Source organism: Erpetoichthys calabaricus, chromosome 2, assembly GCF_900747795.2.
Source record: "Erpetoichthys calabaricus chromosome 2, fErpCal1.3, whole genome shotgun sequence".
In the NCBI taxonomy this organism is placed as follows: Eukaryota; Metazoa; Chordata; class Cladistia; order Polypteriformes; family Polypteridae; genus Erpetoichthys; species Erpetoichthys calabaricus.
In genome coordinates, this window is record NC_041395.2 from 272,443,456 (window position 1) to 272,470,091 (window position 26,636).

Consider the following 26,636-nt stretch of genomic DNA (forward strand, 5'->3'; position numbering starts at 1 on the left):
AATGAATTCTGAGGAATATAGAAACATCTCTGCTCAAGTTCTAGTAAATGCCTCTAAACTTATTGGATGACGCTTTATCCTACAATAAGATAATGATCCGAAACACACAAGCTAAGGCAACACAGGAGTTTTTCAAAGCTAAAGAAATGTGAAATTATTAAATGGTAAATCTAATTGAGCATGCCTGTCATATACTGAAGTGAAAACTTAAGGAGGCAAGCCCTCAGCTCAAGCAGTCACTGCATGCAAATGCTAGGCAACAAAGAACTAAATATGACTGCTTTAATATACCTGCCATTGCTATGTCCTAAATATTATGGTGCCCTGAAATGGGGAGACCAGCTATAAAAAAGTGTAATTTCTACACGGTGTGACCGTAATGTATGCAAATACCCTTAAATTAAAGTCTGCCATCTGCACTTTAATCACGTCGAATTGTCTAATTTGTAATTTTAAACTGTGGAGTATTGGGGTAAATCAAAGAAAAATGTGTCTTTGCCCCAAACATTATAGAGGGCACTTTGTGATGTGTGTGTATATATATATATATATGAAAATACTGTATGTATACACACACACACACAGTATATGCACATGTGCAGGACCTTTTATGTTACAATATTAGTTATTATTAATAAAATGTCATCACCATTATCAATATAATTGGCTGTTCAGTAATCTTGAAGAATAACCTGCAGATACTGTAGAACTGTTCCTGAATCGACTAGTGAGAGTGGCAAATGTCCTATACTGTTAGACAGAAGAGAAAGGAGAAAAAAAGAAGCTGGGCAGGATGGCCGAGATCTTCAATAGTACTGCTTGCCTTTCCACAGACACCTGTGTTGTAGGTGTCATGAACAGAAGGCTGCTGGGTGACAGTAATATTCTGTACCACCTTCACCACCTGCTACAGTCCTTTACAGTCTAGAGCCGATCAGATTTTAGGCAGCTAGTGAGGATAGACCCTTCTGTGCACCTATGTAAGCAGTGCTGGTGCTTGGTTATTTTGTGCCCTAGGCCAAGTTTATTAGTGCCCCAACCGACTGTTCTGTAGTTAAAACGTGCGGCTGGTACCAACACCCCCGGTTTATAATCAGCGCCCTAGCCAAATGCCTAATTCACCTTACTGGTGGCACTGGCCCTGTAAGTTAACACCAGAGGTGTTGGTGAGCCTTATGATAACAGAAGGAAATGCTAAGTCAGATATTTACCCTTCTGCTTTGATTTCTACCATGACAAGCCACTTGCTTTGCATTTCTCCATTCCAGTTGCTCTGTTAACTGTGGGATTTCTTGAACTGTTTCTAAAGTTCAACAATTGAATGGCATGTGGAGCTTTCATCAGCTGATCAGTCCAATGAGTATATAAAATGTTTTACTTTTAGGATGTGAATGTAATTACTGTGCACGCAGTAGCTAAAGTCAGGTGCTACTCTTACATGAACTCTATTTTTAAAAAAAGACCACTTATATCAGAATGTTGTCTGTTGTTAGGCATCACGTCTTGATAAAAGGGAAAGAGAGAACGAACTTCAAACGCCCGCCCATCCGTCTGACAAGCTGTTGCGTGAGATGCCACACATAAGAACGCGCAGCTGAAATTTGTCGGTTTACCAGCAGAGGTCTCATTGGCCTGATTTTTCTATTTTAGGAATCCGCGTGCAGCGCTTACTCTTTTGAATTGTACTTCCTGCGTGTTGACAGACACAGCTTACACCGGCACTTACCTCCGAGCGTAGAGGTTCCGTTTGCTACGATGCAGAACGTACTCAGGTCTGCGTTTTTAGCTCAAAGGCACCACAACGGCTGCGTCTTTGGGGCAGCTATCTTCCACATTAGCAGGCTTTGCAGCAGCACCGCAACAAGCAACAAGAACCCTGTTGTATACTTTGATATTGCGGCGGACAAGGAGCCCCTTGGGAGGGTGACCTTTGAGGTAATGTCATCTGTTTTCTAAAAAAGATACTTCATTTTTGAAATATTTTATTTAAAATTAGCCTGTGGAAAATGAATAACTCGACAAGCTGTGTACAGTATCTAAACTGTTTTTATAATTTATAGCTGTGAAGAAGCGTATCATTTGTAGTGTATACATATGAGATAACGTCGCCCGCCATAAACAAACTATATGTCACATTCGAAAACCTCTGCGGTTCACGCGTTGACCATCCAGCTGAAATGCGCATGAGCAGAAAAGCCAGCGCGTCCAAATGCGCTTGCGCAAAGGTAGCTGAGTTAAGCTTTTTTTCTCTGTTTGTTCATATATTCCACATTTACCGCTCTAAGTTGGGTTTGTTAATTCATGGTAGGTATTTTATTTAACACCAAAAAGTGGTTTGACTCTTTAAGAAAAGAAAACGAAGTAAATCCCAAATAAACGCTCCGAACGATGAAAGATGTAAAATGCCGACAGACTGTTCGTGACACGTGTTTTAAGTAAACGGACTTCTTGTTTTTAATTGGAGGCTCGCCAGCTGGGGTAATTCCATTTTCGAAGGTCGACCAGATAAGGACTGCTTGACTCTTTAGAACGGAAGCCACGTGGTAAAATGGAAACGGACGTTTTGCTGAATCCAGGATTTAAAACGTACTTACTGTGGGACACCTCACTTAGTGGTTTAGTTTTTATTCATAATCGTACATATGACAATAGTGAGCCTTTAATCCATACTCTTACTGTGTTTAAAAGCGCTTATACTTTACGAAAGTGAGTGGACTTCATGTCAGTCCTTGATCGGGTCTGCTGCTGTGTAGGTTTGTACATCTGCACAAGGTATGACAACCTCCTATGCTTGGTGTCTTAGTGCCACCCACCAGTGACCTGATGTGTGGAGAGGTTACTTCATTTTTGATTATGCTGGCCATCCCTTAACCTTGAAGTACTTGGGTTAATGTTTTCTAATTTCACCTTTTTTTAGTTTCATACTGTATATTCAGTACTTTTGTGTTTGTGTGTGTGCATATATGTATATATATGTATGTGTATATATGTGTACATGTCTGTATATAACACTGAATTAAATGGCCTGCTTACAACTTCCAGGCATTTTTCAGCAACCACTAAGGACAATAGGTAAGGTTATATATCACTGTGTCGAATAAAAGGCAAAGGAGTTTATGCTTATGATCTGCGGTGTAACACACTGGTAAGGCCTTTCCTGGAGCACTAAGTGCTATCAAAAGAACAGTAGTTCTTAAAAAAAAAAAAAGTCCAGAGAAAAGTGCAGGCTATGGTGTATGAGGAGCAGAACCTTTTCAATTTAAATAAACCAGGATTATGAAATGACATGATTGAAGTGTTTAAAATTATGAATGGATAAAATGATAAAGATAATTAAGTAAATTTTCCTCGATAGAAATGTAAGATATGGTTGATACAATGTTGGCAGAACTCATTCCATCCATGTTTTGACGGACACCGCGAAAAGCCAATGATAATGAGAATAGCACCGCACCAAACCAATCATGTAGCTAGAATAGAGTTAACAGCCACATCAGGTTAGGTTGATGCACACAGCACTGAGGGTAGGAGTAGCAGCTGGCAGCAGCCCACATGTTACAGCATCTGTTGAAGCCAGATAGGAGAAAATGATGACAGAAAATGTTAACGAAAACTCAAAAAAAAAAAAAAAAAAGCAACAATCGGCATTACCGAAGAAGACAGTCCAACAGACCCAACCCAAGGCTCAGAAAACGAGGTGGTTGTTGAAAAGAAGGGTCTGAGGAATTCTGTAGCATACATATATTTTGGTTGTTTAAAGTTTGTCTAGAAACAGTAGCATGCACTGCAAATTGTCAAATGCATTGTTCCATAAAGACCGGTAATATCACTAATCTTTTGTACCAACTGAAACAGTGATATCCTGTAGAGCACGTACAATGTAAGACTTTACAGACCCAGACCCAACTAAGTGCTGCAATAATGAGATTTCATTTGCCTTTTTTTGCCTCGGAGTAGAGGTCTGTATGGGACTGTTTTTTTTTTTTGTTTGTTTGTTTTTTTTGTTTTATTTTTAAACCTGTGCCATCTCACTTCTGCAGTACTCCATCCCATCCCTGCTGCTCTTGCCCTCATTTGTCCCATGCCCACCCCGCAGAAACAAATTGCTTCCATTAAGGAAAACAGTCATATGTAGTTGATAAGCCTGTGTAATATGACCTTGTACAAGGAGGTGGCTGAAGGTTTCCGCTCTTTGGTCTTTAAGACGTGTAAACTTGTGTTTAGAAATTATTTTTCACAGAAAGGTTTAAAAAGGACCAGTGTAAGCAAGATGTCTTGTTAAAGCTTTGTGAGTAGGCAACCAATTACAATTCTGTATTAAAATAAATTATATACAAGTTGTACATAAAATGTTTAAGCTTAAATGGTTTTCTAGTTGTCATATTACTGGTAGCTTAACAAAATCTCCTGGATTTCTCACAGTACTTATTGCTTATCAACACAACCACATTGTAACCAAGTAAAGTACTGTAAACCTACTGACCTCTCCTCGTCTGCTCGCAAACTCTGAGAGAAAAGAGGGTGTTGCTAACATCTGACCAGTGAACTTCTCAGCACTCTTTGATTTCGTGCAGATGGTCCTACTTTGTAGAGCTTGTGGATAACAGTTGGTGCCGAACAGTTTGTTGACAGTTTCTTTCAGTAATATTTGATTCTTAATCTGTTGTTGCATCTTTGAACAGTTTCAGGAAAGAGACCACAGTTGTATGTTTATATTGATGTGGCCTACCATGTCATTGCTGCAACACTGAATTCAGCACTATATCTTGTCTCTACGGACCTGTTTGAGTGACCTCGTAAGCTTGTCTTGTTGTCCAGTATGTTTAAAATACCTGACTAGCTTTTTTACACTAAATAGAAGCAGTGTAACTTCTAGTGTTTTCTCCATCACTGCTGGTGTAAAAGCACTTGAGAGAATCGTGTTAAGAATGTGGGCATTACAGTTTAATCTGGTGTAGCCGGACAAGGCAGTAATTGTGTTAGCTCCTTGGTCAGCAACAGTCAATTCCTAAAACTAAAAAGTTTTTCAAAAATTAAAGAGCAAATGGTTGTAACCGTTTTAATCATGCTTGCTTCAGATAGGGTCGCAAAAAGCACCCTTGACACAAGATTGTAGCTGTCATTAATATAATGAATGGTAGCAGTTACAAAAGAGATTTTCTCAAAGAAGTGTTTGGTCCAAATATAAGTTGTGACAGAACATCCATACTTATTAATGGTCTCTAGCATGTCATATACAGTATGCTTTCTCAGTTTTTGGCTTTTTCTACCACGTGCTTCAATACACTCATCGGATGGGGCAGTATCTCTTTAAACTTCAGACTTGCCAGTGTTGGCTGCTGTTGTCAACCACGTATTGCTCAATTTGAATATAGCCCTCAACAGATACTGTGTCGTAAAGATGTATATCCTTGCAAACAAAATCTGCACATTTATCCAGTGCTTCGTTTTTAGCGTTAGTTGTTACTTTTGACAGGTTTGGTAAGAATGTCAATTTAGTTTGACCCTTCGCTACTGCACGTGTGGTGCTTTAACCTGAGTTGCATGACTTGTGTCCACTGTATGTTAGCACATTTATCACAGCAAGCAAATGGCATTGATAACAATTGATGCTGTTATGCTGTTTCCCCCGCTGTGGATGTCAGGCTGTTTCTGCACTCTGTAATCTTGAAAAGGCTACACTATATATACGGTATAATGAATGTACTGCCCGTTTCTCCCTGCAAAACTGAAAATCAGTCCTGTTTCGCAAGCACTTGCGTCAAGTTCTGCAGTGTAGACCTAGCAAAAGCTAACCACAGTTGAGTGAATTTCTCAATTTTGTTTATGTTCTCGTTCGTTTACATTTGCCAGCTGCTTAAATTTGTACTGAGGATATATACAGAATGATTTTTGTCTCTTTATTTGTAGGTTTGAATCTATACAAAGGAAAGGATACAGTATAGATAGTGTTTTTGAGATTCCATTTTGTATTAATACCAACTATATTTATTTTGAACTGACCAAAGAATGTCATTTGTGTTCTCCTGTAAAACTTGAAAGCTTTAAGATTTTAGTTTTAGATTTAAGATTTTTAGAATTAAAATTTGTATTTATTTGGAGTTGACCAACACATTTAGTGTGTTCTGCTGTAAAACTTGAAAGCTTTTGACTGGTCAGATTTGAGATTTTATTTTGTATTACCTATTTTATTTATTTGAAATTCAGGTGTAGAATGTGCTAGAGTACACTTCTAACAGGAAATAAGTAATGTTTAAACCAAAATTATCCTTATGATACCTTCACATCCCACTTGGAAGTAAAAAGGAACTTTTAAGCTTCACAGAAATAGTGATTGAATTTATATTGTGATTATATATTGATATCGACTGAAATTAAAAAATGTTTTTTTTACCATATCATGACAATTTTATCGCCCAGCCCTATGTGTTTAAGCATGCCTTGTAAATGTATTGGTACTCTGTCAATGGTTGGCTCCTGCTTTTTTTGCAGGGTTGGAATGAATGAATGAATGAATGGGCCTTACATTTTAAAGAACTATAAATGGGTGTATATTAGGGTCATTTGTGAAAAGTCATGATGTGACATGGTGATTTGCCAAAAGGAAAGATTTCGTCTGCCCCTCACTCAACTCAATACCCTTGTTGTTTCATGTGCACACATGTTATACTAGGGAATTTTAAATTTCTAAAAAATGCCAACGGATATGCCTTAGGGTCATTGTCTAAAGCAGTGGTGTGTCATGGTAATAGAACACCCAGGAATTTAACCCCCAGCATCAGTAGTAAACAGCCACCCTCCTCTTTCTGGTTTTATGGTTTTATTTATTTATATAGCACATTTTAAAGTAACAAAAAGTTGACCAAAGCATTTTACATAAAATAAGAGCTAACAGTAAGAAATAAAGGCCAGATAAGGAATTATTAAAAAGAAAAACAAAAAAATTATACAAATACGAACACACATATTCACACACACACACATAAATAGCTTATATAAAATTATGTAAAATAAAATATACATGAGATGAACACAGTATAAACAACAATATAAATAGAAAGATTTAAACACTCAAACTCATAAGCTAAAAAGCAAATGAATAAAAGGGCATTTTTTAGAAGAAACTTAAAGCTATGAAATGTGGGAGCCGACCTTTATTACAAGGGGCAAACCGTTCCACAATTTGGGATCAGCCACAGTAAAGGCACGATCTCCCATCTGAGAATAAGCAGTAGCTGATTTGAAGACCTCAGCTGCCCAGAACAACAAATATGGAATATGGAACAAGAATATCCGCTAAGTACGGTGGAGCTGACCCATGTAGGGCTTTAAAAACAGACTGTAAAATCTTAAAATTCACCCTGTAACTAACCGGGAGCCAGTGAAGAGAGGCCAACACCAGACCAATGTGATTTCTTTTTTTGCTACTGGTCAAAACTCTATCAACTGTATTCTGCACAATTTGCAGTCAAGACAGTGTTGTACTGGATACCCTGACATACAGGGCATTAGAATAATCCAAAGAAGATGTGACAAAAGCATGAATGAGCTTTTGTAGGTCAGTAAATGATAAAAACAGCTTTTTTGATCACCCTGAGGTAGAAAAAAAAAAAACTTTTTATCATAGCATTGATCTGATTGTCAAATTTAAAGCTTGAATCCAACATCACCCTGAGAATTTTACTACATGGCTTTAAGTTATCGGACTAGTGGACCCAATGTGCTAGCAATGTTTTGGGTAACAGTGGGTTGACCAACAGAATAGTTTTAGTTTTTGACTCCTTTAACTACAGGAAGTTAAGTGCCATCCAGTGTTTTATATAATCTAAATAGTTACAAAGCTTTGTCACCGACATCATTTCTCCAGATTGCAGTGGGAAGTAAGTTTGGGTATCATCGGCATAACAATGATATGGGATGTTATGTTTTGTTTAGTATAGAGCAGAACAGTAACATATATAAAGAAAAGTGGACCGGACTTAAAACAGACCCCTGGGGTGCCTCACAGGTTACAGAAACAGTAGGAGATGTTGAACTACCAACAAGTACAGAAAAGATCCTGCCTTTGAAGTAGTACGCAAACCACTTAAAAGCAGTACCCCGAATACCAACCCAGTGCTCAAGCCTGATAATTGGAATGTCATGATCAACCGTGTCAGTGTACAAATCCAATAAAACAAGTACTGAGCACCTCCACCAATCAGCTGCTAGCAGCAGATCATTTGTCACTCTTAGCAGCGTCAGTTCTGTATTGTGAAATGTTCTGAATCCCGACTGAAACATTGTAAGAATATTGTTATGCTCTAATAAAAGTAATAAAAGCCAATAGCTGGGTACCCACAACTTTCTCCAAAACTTTGGTGTGAAATGGTAATTTGGAAATGGGATGAAAGCTACTAGGAAGCAAGGGATTAAGGTTTGCCTTTTTTAACATGATTGAATTACTGCATGCTTAAAGCACGTAGGAACAGTCTCTGTCTGCAATGAGCTATTAACAATTGACAGCACCTTAGGATCAATTACATAAAACACCTCTTTAAAGAGTTCAGCAGGCATAAAATCAAGAGGACAAAAAAAAACTCCTTAATACATCTCGCAATTTTTGTCAGGTCTGAAAAAGAGACTGGCTGAAACTGAAATACAGCAGAGTGACTGATACCCACTGACGCATCCTGAGCAACAGGCACAATGTTAGCTCTACTGTCAGTAATTTTACTGATAAAGTATTGCAAAAAGTCATCACAAGAGAGTGATGACCCAGTATTTGCAGAACCCCCAGATAGACTGTTAGATTTGCTCGCAGTAACATTTGAAAGAAAAACATTGTTCTTGCAGCCTGCACAGCCTCTTGATAGGAGATCTGGAGGTGATCATTCATCCACTTTCTCTTAGCCGTCTTACACATCCTTCTGAGAGAACTTGTAGCATCCTTAAACCACAGCTGTCTTACGGGCTTACGTTTCTATAATTGGAGCTACAACATGCAAAATATCCACACAAGTAGATGTGAATTGATTCAAAAACTCCTCTATGCTGAGATCCAGAGAGGATGCTTCACCCGTACATAGCGGATAGTTTCATAAGACTTACAGAAAAGGCTAGCAGATGCAGAATTAAAGCTATTTGACCAATAAGCAGGAGGAACAGGTCTTTGCATGGGACTTGTAATAACCTGAACAAAATCAAAAGACTCCATCTGAATAACTATTTTAAATACATACATATGTAATACTGCAGTATTTCAAATTCAGTTAAGAATTGGAGGTCATTTCTCAGTAAATGAAATGGCTTGTGTACCCATTTTTCTCTTCCAGGAAAACCCCAGCACGCCATTATTTACTAACTGTTTGCTTAAGGTGCACACATGATATACCAGAGAATTTCAAAAATAGTGCTGTGAAGTCAGGAGCCCTGGGGTCAAATCTTGGGTAGGGCACTGCCTATGTGGACTTTACACCTTCTTTCTTTGTCTATTTCGGATTTCTCCATGTAGTGCTGTGTGCAGATTGAGCTGATTGGTAAGTGCAAATAAATACTGTTGCAAGATTGGTTCTTGTCCTGTGCCCAAAGCTGCATGGATATAGTCTTTCATACAGCAATCTTATATTGGAATATGTGAGTTCCGAAAATTATTTTATTGAGAGGTGATTGTTTTGATGTAAATAAAGTCATTTAATTCATATAAATAAATGTGTAATCCAAATTTCTGCATATGTAATTTAATGTCATTACACTTGTTAATAATTATAATTAATTGGAAGTAGTGTCAGATTTCAATTTCCCTGGTGACTGACTGACTAATAATACTAACCTGTTATATACTGCCCCCCCCCCCCCTTTCTTTATGCCCTCCATGACGTGAAATTTCCTAGATGCGTTCAGAAAGTGGATGGAGGAATACCATTAATTGAAGCAGTAACGTGATGTTAAAAATAAATAAATAAATAAATTTAAAAAATCATCCTTTCTAGGGGTGTTGTAGAATGCAAATAGCAAATCTCCTGAATTAAAGAAGGTACAACACAAACAAGCTTGTAAGTACAGATTGTTGTTTAGCTAGGTAACCGAATGACTACTTTGTGGGCTGAATACTATGAAGATTTCTGTCAGGGTTTCATCACATCACATGTTACCTGAGTGTGGTTGATCATCAAGATAAGAGGCTTGTATCCTCATACTCCACTAGCCATCATATTGACTGTTTTGAAGCAGTGTTCTGCTGCAACCTAGTTCAAGAATTATTCTAAAGTTAAGTTTTACTCATTTGGTTAGTCATTTAGTCAGTCCCTGACACCACATCAAAAGCACTACAAAGTATTTTATTCCTGAGTAAAGTCAAAATTCATATACTGGTAGTAGGTAAGTCATTTTAAGTAGGTGTGCCCTAAAATTCATATCACAGTATAATTAAAAATTCTGAAGGTTTCAGTAAGTTCCTGTATAATGTATTTGCATATGATTTTCAGAATTGAACATATTTTTTTTGTAAATAACAAATGTACTAATTTATTAAACAAGTTGAACCACGCATTATAAACCAATAAAAGAACTTCAAAATCAATTTAAAAATTCACAGGAAGCCAATGAAGTTATATTCTTTTTTTTTTTGACCCTGTCAGAAATCATGCCAGAACATTTTGAATGATTTGTTGATGATCTGTAAAGTGTTTAGCCTGGAAATTATGACGGACATTGCAATAGTTTTGTGAATTTCCCCTTGGGATTAATAAAGTATCTATCTATCTATCTATCTATCTATCTATCTATCTATCTATCTATCTATCTATCTATCTATCTATCTATCTATCTATCTATCTATCTAATTAATTGTACTAGGAATAACAAAGGCATGCTGCATCTTAAAATCAAAGCAAATATTTCACCTTGGCTAAGTTACATAAATGATAAAGTGCAATTTATTAACTTTGTTCAAATGATACTTAAATTTCAAGTAACAGTCAAAGACTACAAATATTTTTGAGGCTGACCAGAGGCCAAGTTCAAATTATTTTTGATCTGACCCCCCTGCCCTTTCTGGCCAACGTCCACTTCACACTTCAGCAGCCAGGCTGCATGCTTCTCCGGCTGGTGCCTTTTAGGTGAGTAAGTAAACTTGGAATATTATATTTGAACATACTCTTTCCGAATAGATCCAGTTTTGCAGATTGTTATTTTGTTATTAGCATTCATGGTGAAAAATAAGTGCATATTTTACACAACAGACTGTTGTGTTCAGTAGGCAGTTTAGCTTCTCTTCCGTACATCAGCACATATTGGTATGGTAATGAGTTTGTTGCTTCTCTTTAGAAAATGTTAATTAATTTCAAATAAGACATAGTATGAATATTTCTCTTGCTAGTTGTAGGCCCCACCTGTTCTGATTCATTTTAATAGATGGCTTCGATTTTAACTTATTTTTCTAAAATACTAGTCAATTAACAATGAGAATGTTGTGAATTAACAGTGCATCCTGTGGAGGAGATAACAACCTTCTATCAGTAGCACATCACAAAGTGAATCATTTTAAAAATCTAGAACCGACAAAAAGAAAAAAAGTAATCACAGAATTCCTTTTCTCGACTGAACTGCTGCTCATAGGTAGTCAATTGAAAATTACTATTTTACTGTAAAAACTGGGATAACAGTCACTGAGCTCAAAGACTGTACATGTCAAAGGATTAACAACTGTTATTTTGTATAATAGGTATATTTCAAAGTTCAAGCCAGCAGCTATTCAAACATATCATTTCCTCTGACCTGTTTCTGTCAGTATTTCATGATTGGCATCTGCCTAAATATAAAGTGTTTTCTTAAGACACTAATTGGCCTTGGTTAATAAACTGGTTATAGCACAAACTAACTCCTACAATGGCCATGGACAACCAGAGGTGAATACCGTCCTACAGTGTTACATCCCCAAAAGTCAAATTGGAGTGTTCATTTATCATCCATACGTAGTTTAAAAAATAATGGAGGGCAAAATGATAACATGTCTACAATTTCAGGGAGGGCAGACAACAAGTGTGTTTTCCAGACTTTCAGAAATCTACACATTTGTAAAGCAGTCCATGTCCTGCCTGATGATTCTTTTGCTGTGAGGTTTGAGAATGGAATTGGCACAGACATGAACTGTCTGAGACATTGCTGTAGCAGAGATCAGAATATTTTATTTTCTAATTGAAAAAAATATATCGAGTGCTAGTTGGACAAATGTTCTGTTTTGCATATGCATATTCTTTACAGGAGGTTATGGAAACCTTTTGGTTGAAGTGAAATTTGAGCTAGTTTTGTCTGCTTATTTGTTACTAATGGAAAACTCATGTTGAATTTGCCAAACAGCCTAACCTGCTAATTGTTTGTATATGGAGGAAAACTGAAGTAGGAGAAAACTTACATGGTCCAGGGGAATAAATCTATACTGATGGAAGGTCTGGCCAAAATTAAAACATAGGAGTTATGAGCTGAGATGCAGCAGTACCCTGCTGAGCTATCATGAGAATGGGTATGACGCACTCCACATAATTCATTATATTTCAAAAAGAAATTGCTGTGCTTTTTAAGAAGTTCAGGAAATTATAGTCAATATGTTAGCCACTATGCAGTTCTTCCAGTCTACCAAAAAATGTAGTTATACATGTCTTTATTTTTCAATGGTAACAAAATTGAGGTTGCTGTTTGCCACACTGTATGTTATTTAGTGATAGTCACGAGAGAAAAAAAACTATGACTTATAACTTTCTACTGTTTAATAGGCTTTCTTAAGGCAGTCCGTTTTTGGTACAGTAAATGTGAAACCCTCACCATGCAATGCTTCTTACTCAAACTGCCATCTATTTTTTCATAGCCAACTGCCTTTTCATTTTAATGGTAGATACATGCAGTTGGCTATATAAAATCATGAAAGGCAAGTCCCAAAATATCACCATTTTACATCAGTTTGACAACATCCATAGGCTGAACATGCTGCTTGTCCTGCTGGTTCCCCAACCACTGCATGGTTACGTACTGTCTGTGTTACCAGCCCTGTTTGGCTATATATGATCCCTTTCAATATGAAAAATTAATGTCCTTCTACAGGGACTTTTTAGTTTTGAAGAGGTTTAAAAAAAAAAAAAAAAAAAAGTGCTCTACTTGTATAGCCTTCACTGTAATGCAAAATATGCTGACTTATGTAAAGCAGTACCTCATTTCAAAGGTAAATGATGAAAAGGAAACAAGACTAAATAAATCTGCCCATCCCAAAATCATAGTGCTAGTTAACAGGATAATGTAGAAAGAAGACAGCTTTAAAGAAGGCCCTTCTTTTAAAGGTTACATTGGACCTTAAGATACCTGGCAACCCTTTAAGTATCTACCTATTATAAGAAAGCTGTGTCCAAATAAACCAGTTGTTAGCTATGCCAACTCTAATATTTTCACTTGGCTTCATTTTACTTAAGTAACTTTGTGGTTGTTTCATGTTCAGTTTGTTCGTACTTAAATACATCAGTTATTTGTTCACTTGTTTCTTGATCCCTTTTTTTTTACTACACAGGATCACAAAGGTAGAAACCTATCAAATGGTGTTCGGTGGAAACCAGGAATTGTCCCTGGATTGGATGCCTGTCCATGACAGGACACATCAGGTGCATTTAATGCTGCTAGTAAATCTAACCTGTACATCTTACTGGTGTGTGAGTAATCCAGAAGTACCTATATGGACATGACGAAGATGAAAAGAAGAGAACTTGGAAATGGGGAGAATATGCAAATGCCATAAGGACATAGTCCAGGCTGGCATTTGAACTCGAGACTTTGAGGGCTGTTAGGCTGTAGCTCCAATAAACAATAAGACCATTGTGCCTCCTGTATATCAATCAACCTGACCATTTTTACAAAGCCAGTCTGTTTGTTTGTTTATGTAGTCATCCATCAGAGCAAGCATAAGTACAATTTAAAGGAGCAAGATAACATTACGATACCATTCAAATAAGAATGCCATCAATATTCAAAACTTACTGAAATTAGAAAACAGACATTTCATCTTTAAATCTATAGTATATCCATCCATATATCTGTGTTTGTACAGTAACTGTAACATCAACTGCATATGTTGTGCGTATATTTAACTGAACTTTGATTTATACATTTAGTTCAGTGCTATTTGTATATGCAGCAGCACCCCACATCCTAGAAGTAGATAGCAGGGAAATGGATGGTTTAACAGACGCTCTAGACTAAAAGAAGTTTGGAGCACTTATGGATGAATTATTTATTAAACTACAGTACTTCCTGTCTCATTTACTGAACTGGTGATGGAACATGAACCTGCAGTCTTGTGGCTTACAGTCCTTTGCTTCAGCTGCTAGGCCACACTAAATGTATGTACTTCCCTTAATAATGTATGTTTTTATGAAAGTTTATAGCTCACTGCCTTGGCTACTAGGCCACTCCCGCCTTTTGCATTTGTCAGTAGTGAATGCTGGACTTTCCTATTTCATCTTTCAAAAGTATTTCAAATTAGGATTCAAAATATGGTTTTCTGAACAAGGTTGCTTCCACTCTTGCCTGCAGTGTCCATAAAAATTTCTAAAGCTCCCATTACTTCAAGATTGGAATAAGCGGCTTTAGGAAATAAACTAAATTATTTTCAAATTAAAATTTCAAATTAAATTTAAATTAAATTATTTTTAAACTTTAATTATTTTAAACTGGACCTTATTCTTATTCTATGTTAACTAATGTTGTCTTATTTTAATTTCTTACTTTGTCTTTTATTGTTCTTTTCTTCATTATGTAAAGCCCTTTGAGTTACTTTTTTGTATGAAAATGTGCTATATAAATATTGTTGTTGAATGTTATTATTTAAATATTAATTTCTTGATATAGTAGGTGCCCTCTGAACATGGTTGCCATTCTTTTGGTCTGTTTCAAAACCAGTATCTGTGTTGTTGTTCCTTTTTTTATTTTTGCATGAGTCAGTTGGTACTCAAATCATTATGTCACGTGAAATAATTATCCTTCTCTATGCACGTCTCACACAATTCTAAGAAGTTACATAATGCCTGTGGTATTGTTTGACCTAAAAAAGAAAAAGGGCTCCGAAGTACGAAGGAGACACACCTCAACTCCAGAACCTGTCCAGGCGTGTAACTGAGGAGTTAAGCTTTGTCTATTTTTATATGGAACATTAGAGGATGGATTTAGTAATGCATCATCACTGTAGTTCATCTTGTGAAATTAAATTCTTTTATGCTTTGCTTGTTTAGAAAGAAACAGTAACTTTTAACTTTGCCTGAAACAATGCATTCCTTTTCTGTAAATTACAACAGGAAGGAAAAACATGTTTGCATGTTTAATTCATTCAACAATAAAGTAATTTAAAATTCTACAACTAATCATTTATTGTAGGAAAAATAAACTTGTAATATTTTCAAGCTCTTCATCTTTCCCATATTATTTAATCTAAAATAATTAATTTTAAATATTTGAAACTGTGTCAAAACAGATAATGCTCAGATGATGCAGAATGCAACACATTAATGTTCATACTTACATGCCATATATAAAGAAAATACAAAAATGGTTTAAAAATACATGAACGAATGTCTAGTCATTAGCACAGCTTGTTGTGTTTTTAAAATGATACAAATGCTTAATATACTGTTGAATTCCTATTGTCCTACATTATTTTTTTGTATTGAACAGCACAGTGGTTAGCCTGCTATTATTCACTTTTAGTGGACTGGGCTAAAGTCCCAGGCCCATCACTACCAGTTTGCCATTTGAATGTTCTTCCTATGTATGCATGAATTTTCTCTAACTTTCCACTGGGTAGGTTGATTGGTGACTTTAAATTGACTTGGTAAAAGTGAGTGCGCCCAGCAGTAAGCTAGTAGGAAATCCATGAATGGTTTGTGTCTTTTGCCCAAAGGCTACAATGATAGTCTTCACCCTCACACAGCCCTAAACCGAATTAAGCTGGTTCAAACAAGGCTAGTATTTCAGTGATTGCTGATGAACATTTTCAGTTATATGGAAACATTCATGTTTCGTTTCTGAACCCAGCCACTAAGCTAATATCTATCCACCAGTAAGCTCCACTCTCATCATAAGCTTGAAGTTAAAATACCAATAGCATAAAGCTACAGCACATTAAAAATGTGCTCTTTCCCTCCAAAAAGATGACCCACTCAGTGCACCTTTGTAGTGCTGCAAAAGTTGCACATATTGAAGCCTGCTGTACATTTGGAGGTTTTGTACACATTATACAGGGTGGCCCACGAAAAAGTGTCCACCTCCATTGAGATAATTGCATTACGTGGTGAAGAGAAAAATGAGCAAATTTGGTACTCTCATTTACAGAAGATGCCGAAAGTGATCTCCTTGTGCATCAATACATCTCTGTGCCCGTTTCAGCATGTTCATGTACACTCTTTGCAACATCATGGAATTGATTGGAGGAGGGTCACCTTTTTGTACAAGATATTCAAAACAAAATTTAGTTTAACTATGAAGAAATGCTACATTTTGAAATTCTAATACAATTTTTCAGAGACCCTTTCAATTGTGAAAGGGATATTAGAAGGGAAACTGTTGAATATAGAATATTTCAATAATAGTGCTGTTATCTTCTTGAGTTTAACTCTTTTGTGAGCATAAAGCACTCACTGTTGCCTCGTCAACAATATTTATTTATATAGCACATTTTCATGCAAACAATGTAGCTCAAAGTGCTTTATAAATTGACAAAGAGAAAGTTACAAGAAAAGAATACTACAGAATAAGTAACAAGGAAGAAGAAAAAAAAATCTGTTTGAACTTAAAAATGGATAAATACCAAGTAGAAGAGTAGCATTCTTATATACAGTGTCATGATGTAAGTATCTGAAGAGGAGTCCAAGATAAGGTCATATGGTTGAGAGGACAGAAAAAAACAAGAAAAAACTCCAGTGACATTCCAGGATTTGGTTCCTGTCTTAACATCTGATGCAGCTGGAATAAATCTCCGCTTATATGACCTCAAAGTTGGTTCAGTAATGGAATTAATACATGGGTAATCTTTTTTTTTTAAATACTAACAATACTTTACAACTTTATAGTGTAGTAATTGCTAAGAAAAGTCCTTTAGTTCCAGTGCCAGGAAAGTGGTGTTTATGAATGTCACTGAAGCTAAAAGCTTGCCCACACAGTGTTTGATTAGCAGGTCTTACCAATGGGGAAATGTAGTGTTTTTGGCAGAGTTAATATAAGATCTTCAGGAAATGGCAGAGTGGTACGATAAGTAAGACGGTGAACTTTGTACCAAGGTTGCTGGTTCAGTATAAACCTCTTAGTCAGTGTGTGACCCATCGTTTGACCTTCCTATGCTACATTGTTTTGTTTTTTTTAAATGTACCTGTATGTATGTGAACAGAGAGAGAGAGATGTTGGGAGCATGCACCAATAGCGCGTTGCCGCATCCACCACACAATGAACCACCTGGATTGGGACCAGAGTGCAGCTTATGACATCTCAGCACTGCAATGGATCAGTGTGAGGTTTTATACAGTGGCTGGAGTTGGTAATAAATACTGATAATGTAGTATTGCCTTGCATAGAAGCATGTGTGAAATCATTAATAAAAATGATAACACAAGGCTTACCTAATAGTCTGTAATTCATTGTGAAGAGTTCACTAGTAACTGAAAGGGTGCCCCCCCGAGCATTTGTTACGTGTTAGAATGTCTCTGGGCTGCCTTATTCATTGGTTTAATTGAATAGTATAATCTAAACAGCTTTACACAGTTGATCTTACTCTTACTTTTTTTTTTTCTTTTTTATAGCTGAATGCTGATCTGGTTCCAAAAACTGCAGGTAGGAGCATCAAGTGCCTTTCTTGTTTTATTTCAAATGAATGTTTGCACAGAAAACCGTTTTAATTTTAGATAATACCTGAAACACTTCATTCATACATACATCTGAATTTATTGACTCCCTCTTTTAATGGACAAAATAATTAAATAATTTTGAATAGTGTAACAAAGTTCATCAGTGGTGGGTTTTGAACCATTGTATCTGTGATTTATGTACAGTTCCTTGTTCACATGTCCGTACTGCTGGATATTTTTAAACGTTAAATTCAAATGTCTAGTTTTGAGTTCTTACTGTGCCATTCACAATTATCCACACCTTTGGTAAATAAAAACAAAGCAGGTTGTAAATAAAATGACTTTATTGTTTATCCTTTTGATTATTGAAAATGTTAATAAAATCTAATCTATAACTGAAGTAAATTCAGTTAAAAGGTAAATTATAAAAGAGTGTTTTATCTAATGTATTTGTGCCACAATTAATGGCACCCCTAGATGTAACATGAGTAACCTCTAACTGAAGTATTAGCATTGTATGGTTTAGTCTCCAACTAAAGCTATTAATCATTTACAAATAAGAGTACAAAGACATACTGTGTTTCCAATCTGCTTAATGCGATTTAGGTTTGTGGAAGCTGTAGCCTAACCCCGCAGTATCAAGTGCAAGGCAAGGACCAACCACACTCACAAAGGGTTAATTCAGAATTGCCACATAACCCAACATTAGAAAATTTCGGGCGAAAAACATGGATTACACACAAACTAGGATACTGACCTTCTTAAGAATGTCTGCATATTTCATTTTTGAATACTTTTTAGTACTGCAAATAATCAATACATTATTGCTTCTCATGAATTTCTTGACAGTTGAGTTTAGTGTTCTATAAAGGCATTATTCAAAGTTCTCCTGTCTCAATTTCTGTTATCGTCTTGTTATAGAATAGTTTTATTTTTGTCATCATCACAGAAAACTTCAGAACACTTTGCACTGGAGAAAAGGGCTTTGGATATAAGGGGTCTTTGTTCCACCGAGTGATTCCTCAGTTTATGTGCCAGGTAAACATCATATATTTTCACTTCCTTTATAAAAAAAAAAAAAATATATATATATATATATATATATATATATATAAATACAGTGATATGAAAAAGTTTGGGAACCCCTCCCAGCCTGCATAATAATTTACTTTCAACAAAAAAGATAACAGCGGTATGTCTCATTTCCTGGGAACATCTGAGTACCGGGGTGTTTTCCAAACAAAGATTTTTAATGAAGCAGTATGTAGTATGAAATTAAATCAAATGTGAAAAACTGGCTGTGCAAAAATTTGGGCACCCTTCTAATTTGGCTGATTTGAATGCATGTAACTGCTCAATATTGATTACTTACAACACCAAATTGGTTGGATTAGCACGTTAAGCCTTGAACTTCATAGACAGGTGTGTCCAATCATGAGAAAAGGTATTTAAGGTGGTCAATTGCAAGTTGTGCTTCCCTTTGACTCTCCTCTGAAGAGTGACAGCATGGGATCCTCAAAGCAACTCTCAAAAGATCTGAAAACAAAGATTGTTCAGTATCATGGTTTAGGGGAAGGCTACAGAAAGCTATCTCAGAGAATTAAACTGTCAGTTTCAACTGTAAGGAATGTAATCAGGAAATGGAAGGCCACAGACACAGTTGCTGTTAAACCCAGCAGGTCTGGCAGGCCAAGAAAAATACAGGAGTGGCATATGCGCAAGATTGTGAGAATGGTTACAGAAAACCCACAGATCACCTCCAAAGACCTGCAAGAACATCTTGCTGCAGATGGTGTATCTGTACATTGTTCTACAATTCAGCACAATTTGCAAAAATAACATCTGTATGGCAGAGTGATGAGAAAAAAGCCCTTTCTGCACTCGCACAACAAACAGTCGCTTATTGTATGCAAATGCTCATTTAGACAGATTCATTTTGGAACAAAGTGCTTTGGACTGATGAGAGAAAATTGGAGTTATTTGGTCATAACAAAAAGAGCTTTGCATGGCGGAAGAAGAACACCGCATTCCAAGAAAAACACCTGCTACCTACTGTCAAGTATTGTGGAAGTTCAATCATGCTGTGTAGCTAGTTCAGGGACTGGGGCCCTTGTTAAAGTCGAGGGTTGGATGAATTCAACCCAATATCAACAAATTCTTCAGGGTAATGTTCAATCATCAGTCACAAAGTTGAAGTTACGCGTGGGTTGGATATTCCAACAAGACAATGACCCAAAACACAGTTTGAAATCTACAAAGGCATTCATGCAGAGGGAGAAGTACAATGTTCTGGAATGGCCGTCACAGTCCCCCGACTTGAATATCATCGAAAATCTATGGAATGATTTGAAGCAGGCTGTCCATGCTTGGCAGCCATCAAATTTAACTGAACTGGAGAGATTTTGTATGGAAGAAAATACAGTGCATCCGGAAAGTATTCACAGCGCATCACTTTTTCCACATTTTGTTATGTTATAGCCTTATTCCAAAATGGATTAAATTCATTTTTTTCCTCAGAATTCTACACACAACACCCCATAATGACAACGGGAAAAAAGTTTACTTGAGGTTTTTGCAAATTTATTAAAAATAAAAAAACTGAGAAATCACATGTACATAAGTATTCACAGCCTTTGCTCAATACTTTGTCGATGCATCTTTGGCAGCAATTGCAGCCTCAAGTCTTTTTGAATATGATGCCACAAGCTTGGCACACCTATCCTTGGCCAGTTTCGCCCATTCCTCTTTGCAGCACCTCTCAAGCTCCATCAGGTTGGATGGGAAGCGTCCGTGCACAGCCATTTTAAGATCTCTCTAGAGATGTTCAATCGGATTCAAGTCTGGGCTCTGACTGGGCTACTCAAGGACATTCACAGAGTTGTCCTGAAGCCACTCCTTTGATATCTTGGCTGTGTGCTTAAGGTCGTTGTCCTTCTGAAAAATGAACCGTTGCCCCAGTCTGAGGTCTAGAGCAGGTTTTCATCCAGGATGTCTCTGTACATTGCTGCAGTCATCTTTCCCTTTATCCTGACTAGTCTCCCAGTCCCTGCCGCTGAAAAACATCCCCACAGCATGATGCTGCCACCACCATGCTTCACTGTAGGGATGGTATTGGCCTGGTGATGAGCGGTGCCTGGTTTCCTCCAAATGTGACGCCTGGCATTCACACCAAAGAGTTCAATCTTTGTCTCATCAGACCAGAGAATTTTCTTTCTCATGGTCTGAGAGTCCTTCAGGTGCCTTTTACTAAGGAGTGGCTTCCGTCTGGCCACTCTACCATACAGGCCTGATTGGTGGTTGTCCTTCTGGAAGGTTCTCCTCTCTCCACAGAGGACCTCTGGAGCTCTGACAGAGTGACCATCGGGTTCTTGGTCACCTCCCTGACTAAGGCCCTTCTCCCCCGATCGCTCAGTTTAGATGGCCGGCCAGCTCTAGGAAGAGTCCTGGTGGTTTCAAACTTCTTCCACTTATGGATGATGGAGGCCACTGTGCTCATTGGGACCATCAAAGCAGCAGAAATTTTTCTGTAACCTTCCCCAGATTTGTGCTTCAAGACAATCCTGTCTCGGAGGTCTATTGACAATTCCTTTGACTTCATGCTTGGTTTGTGCTCTGACATGAACTGTCAACTGTGGGGCCTTTATATAGACAGGTGTGTGCCTTTCCAAATCATGTCCAATCAACTGAATTTACCACAGGTGGACTCCAATTAAGCTGCAGAAACATCTCAAGGATGATCAGGGGAAGCAGGATGCACCTGAGCTCAATTTTGAGCTTCATGGCAAAGGCTGTGAATACTTATGTACATGTGCTTTCTCAGTTTCTATATTTTTAATAAATTTGCATAAACCTCAAGTAAACTTTTTTCACGTTGTCATTATGGGGTGTTGTGTGTAGAATTCTGAGGAAAAAAATTAATTTAATCCATTTTGGAAAAAGGCTGTAACATAACAAAATGTGGAAAAAGTGATGCGCTGTGAATACTTTCCAGATGCACTGTACCTCCATCCAGAATCCAGACACTCGTCAAAGGCTATAGGAGGTGTCTAGAGGCTGTTATATTTGCAAAAGGAGGCTCAACTAAAAATTGATGTAATATCTCTGTTGGGGTGCCCAAATTTATGCACCTGTCTAATTTTGTTATGATGCATATTGCATATTTTCTGTTAATCCAATAAACTTAATGTCACTGCTGAAATACTACTGTTCTCATAAGGCATGTCATATATTAAAAGGAAGTTGCTACTTTGAAAGCTCAGCCAATGATCAACAAAAATCCAAAGAATTAAGAGGGGTTCCCAAACTTTTTCATATGACTGTCTATATACTGTGTGTGTGTGTGTGTGTATATGTATATATGTGTGTGTGTATATATATATATATATATATATATATATATATATACACACAGTAATCCCTCCTCCATCGCGGGGGTTGCGTTCCAGAGCCACCCGCGAAATAAGAAAATCCGCGAAGTAGAAGCCATATGTTTATATGGTTATTTTTATATTGTCATGCTTGGGTCACAGATTTGCGCAGAAACACAGGAGGTTGTAGAGAGACAGGAACGTTATTCAAACACTGCAAACAAACATTTGTCTCTTTTTCAAAAGTTTAAACTGTGCTCCATGACAAGACAGAGATGACAGTTCTGTCTCACAATTAAAAGAATGCAAACATATCTTCCTCTTTAAAGGAGTGCGTGTCAGGAGCACAGAATGTCACATAGATAGAGAAAACAATCTCTAGCAAACAAATCAATAGGGCTGTTTGGCTTTTAAGTATGCAAAGTACCGCGGCACAAAGCTGTTGAAGGCGGCAGCTCACACCCCCTCCGTCAGGAGCAGGGAGAGCGAGAGAGAGAGAGAGAGAGACAGAGTTTGTTTTTCAGTCAAAAATCAATACATGCCCTTCGAGCTTTTAAGTATGCGAAGCACCGTGCAGCATGTCGTTTCAGGAAGCAGCTGCACAAAAGATAGCAACGTGAAGATAATCTTTCAGCATTTTTAGACGAGCGTCCGTATCGTCTAGGAGTGCGAACAGCCCCCCTGCTCAATCCCCATATGTCAGGATCAGAGAAAGTCAGCGCGAGAGAGAGAAAAGTAAGCAATCTAGCTTCTCAGCCATCTGCCAATAGCGTCCCTTGTATGAAATCAACTGGGCAAACCAACTGAGGAAGCATGTACCAGAAATTAAAAGACCCATTGTCCGCAGAAATCCGCGAACCAGCAAAAAATCTGCGATATATATTTAAATATGCTTACATATAAAATCCGCGATGGAGTGAAGCCGCGAAAGGCGAAGTGCGATATAGCGAGGGATCACTGTATAATATACAGTGAACCCTCGTTTATCACGGTTAATCCGTTCCAGACTCTACCGCGATAAATGAATTTTCGCGAAGTAGGATTCTTTATTTATAAATCGAATATTTTCGCAGTTAAGAGTATAGAAAACCTGTTTACGACCTTCTAAATACGTTTTTTAACATTATTAGAGCCCTCTAGACATGAAATAACACCCTTTAGTCACCATTACACTCGTATTACCCAATATATTAGACAAAATAAGAGAAAATAAGACATATTGGATGTTACAAGTATCATATTATTATTATTGTACATGTAATTACACACACACACACAGTTCTTACATACAACCACTAACCCATGAAGGCACGAGCTCAGTAAGAGAATCTTCAGGTGGTGCAGTATCTTCAGCAGGTGCGTCGTTGTCTTCTTCCACTGAAGGAGTACTAGGAGTAGGCAGTGGGTGTCTGGGTGCGCGGCTGAAGAACTTCTTGATAGGCAGTTGCTGGCGCTGTCTTTTCATATGCGTGAGGAGGCTTTTGTAGGGTATTGCCATCTTTGATCATATCCAAGAGTTTCACCTTCTTCTGGATGGTAAGCATCTTCCTCCGGCGCTTAGTTTCATTGTCAGAAGGCTTAGAAAAAGCAACACGTTTAGGAGCCATCGTGGGGCTTAGGTAAAAGTTCTCAGAAAGCGCATGCGCAGTGACGTAAGCGTGTATAAGAAAAAATCGCAATAGAGTGAAGCCGCAAAAGTCGAAGCGTGATATATATGATATATGCAAAATCAAAATTTAATCGTGTCTTTGAAACTCAAAGTGTTGTGTTTTTGTTTTTGTTTTTTTTTGTTTTTTTTAGGGTGGCGATTTTACTAATCACAATGGCACAGGTGGAAAATCAATTTACGGACCAAGATTTCCTGATGAAAATTTCGTTCTAAAACATACAGGGCCTGGTATGAATTTACACTAAACTTGAGCTTGTTGTCATAAGTGGTAGTCCTGTTTAGGTCTTTTAATGAAAATACTGTGGAGGCATACATCATGAGCTGTTCGAAGTACTGGACTGTGAACATATTGTTAGAATTTGCTTTGAATTACTTTCTTCAAAAAAGTATAAGATAGCAAAATTAATGAAAGTGAGCAAGAGTGCCTCAGTGTCCCTGATCTGAGTCAAGTAGGTTTGGTAATAGGTTTAGGAGGTAATAGATGAATGGAGTAAGGTGGGCGTATGCTACTGAAACATGGTGTGTTACAGCTAGGGCAAAATGAAATTAGGCTTGAGCCATTAGCATGTTTATTAGAGTAAATATGTATGCTCTGTCAGTTTTTTATTTATTTATTTTTGAAATGTGTGGTAAAATGCAAACAAAGCATAGTGTAACAATTAATTGTGATGTCTATTTTCACAGTTGAGGTGTACTCAGAGCTTAAACTAATGGGCATTGCAACAGATATCTGACACACGAGAATATTCAGTCCGCCAAGCTTATTATTGTGTAGCTGAGGTAGTAATTGGCTATTTACGGTAAATTTTTGTTGGTGGTTACTTTGCAGGTGTGTTATCAATGGCTAATGCTGGACCAAACACCAATGGATCTCAGTTCTTTATCTGCACAGTCAAAACGGAGTGGTATGTGTGGACGGTCTTAAATTTAAAGTCAATATTTTACCAAAAAAACTGTGTGCTGAAAGTAATTTTTATTTCTTTTTTTAATTTATTTTTTAGGCTGGATGGCAAACATGTTGTTTTTGGAAAAGTAAAAGAAGGAATGGATGTTGTTACTAAGATCGAAAAATTTGGTTCTAGAAGTGGCAATACCTCTAAAAAAATTATCATCACTGACTGTGGGCAGCTAGCATAAATGGAAATCCCGCTCTTACAAATATGAACTACTGACTGTGAATAAATTGATTACTGAATTGATCAGGATTTTTAATTTATTTTAGTCTTCACATTTTGTTGTCTTCAGTTTTCTTAGTTAATTCATAGATCATTTTATTTGAGTGAAAAAAATATTTTCTTAGGAATTAAAACAGAAACTTCATCATTAACACTGGTTTTCATCACTGAGAATAACAAAGAATTTTCTAACATAAATTTGTATTTTTCTATGGCTGAATAAATATGTGGTAATTGCTGTAAAAGATTTTCATCATTTCTAATAAATGGTGTGCAGTAGATTCCGTGAGATTTTTATTTTTAAACTGTTAAAATTGTCTAAGAAATGTTTTAAAGGTGATATGCATTTCTGCTACAATATGTCTGGAACACACTGGTGCTATGGTGTACATTCGGTACTAGAAAAATCTGTGTTGCACTGTCATTAAAGTGAAATATATATAATAGTTTTTTCATTGAAATGTATATAATGCCTTAATTACAACAGAGGAGGACACATTTTTATAAAAATTTGACTTTCTTTTTGGTTTTACTTTTGTAATAACCATTACAGCAGGGAACGCCAAATAAATGAAGTTCTTTTTCTCTGATTTTTAATAGTGAAATTAGTGAATTGTTGTTTTTAGCCATAAGGGGGCAGCAGAACTCTTAAACAATACCACTGCAAATTTTATGACCAATGGATTTTATTTTTATTGTGGTGTGATTCTCTGTATTTGAATTATACCCTGAAATAGATTAAGTAGGTATGGTTTTTGAGGAAAATTATTTTGCAAGCCTTTAAAGATGCATTAGTGTACCTTTGGTCTTACATTAAAGTGTAACAGTGCTTCAAGCAGTGATTAAATAATCTTCCAAACGTTCTAGCATATAAAATGTGGTTAAATGAATGCGAGTTATGTGGCAGAGGTTTACACACGCTACATGAGCTTAACACCATAGTGAAGAATACATCAGACCCCTTCACTATCAGCAAGTGTACGTTTACTAAATTGTATATGAGCTTCTGCAGAAAGAACGGAGACTAGATTAGAAACTGTGGCCACGCTGCTACAGATACTGTATAGTAGTTAATAAAGTTGGTTCATAGTTGGTAATTACAGTATACCCATGTGCTTCTGGAATTATGTGGACAGCATTCTGCATTATTGAAGGCACAGTGGGCGTGGGCTGTCCAGATGGCCAAGCTTAACTGGTCTTTCACCAAAGGCCCAGAAGGGTTTATTTTTTTAGACATTTTGTGTTAATTGAATTTTGGATTTCTTTTGGTCTTAAGCTTCGCTCATCTTTTCCCCCATCCACCAGCGAGAAACTAAAGAATGTGAAACTATTAGAACCTCAAAAAATTATTGATGTTTTGCTCATCTATACAAATGTGTGTAGTTGTGTTTTTTGCATAGCAGCATTGTGTGCAAAGCATTGGGCCATCATTAGATGGGATGCCAGTCCCCTGCTAGGCCCACTTGCACACACACCCACACTGAGACAGGGCCAAGTAGCCTGACATACCTTTGGGTTGCGAGAGGAGTACCCAGAGAAAAATAACAGGCAAGTGAGTGACCCGAGATTTAAACCC

General features: G+C 37.1%; 1 protein-coding gene across 1 annotated transcript; it reads left to right on the plus strand.

Moving 5' to 3' along the window:
• Positions 1-1,636: 1,636 nt before the first annotated feature.
• On the plus strand, positions 1,637-25,341 carry ppifa (peptidylprolyl isomerase Fa). The gene is made up of 6 exons (XM_028795542.2): positions 1,637-1,935; positions 17,805-17,835; positions 18,799-18,887; positions 24,017-24,113; positions 24,715-24,790; positions 24,887-25,341. The coding sequence occupies exons 1-6, from the start codon at positions 1,756-1,758 to the stop codon at positions 25,020-25,022; spliced, it is 609 nt and encodes a 202-aa protein (XP_028651375.1). The 5' UTR covers positions 1,637-1,755; the 3' UTR covers positions 25,023-25,341.
• Positions 25,342-26,636: the final 1,295 nt, after the last annotated feature.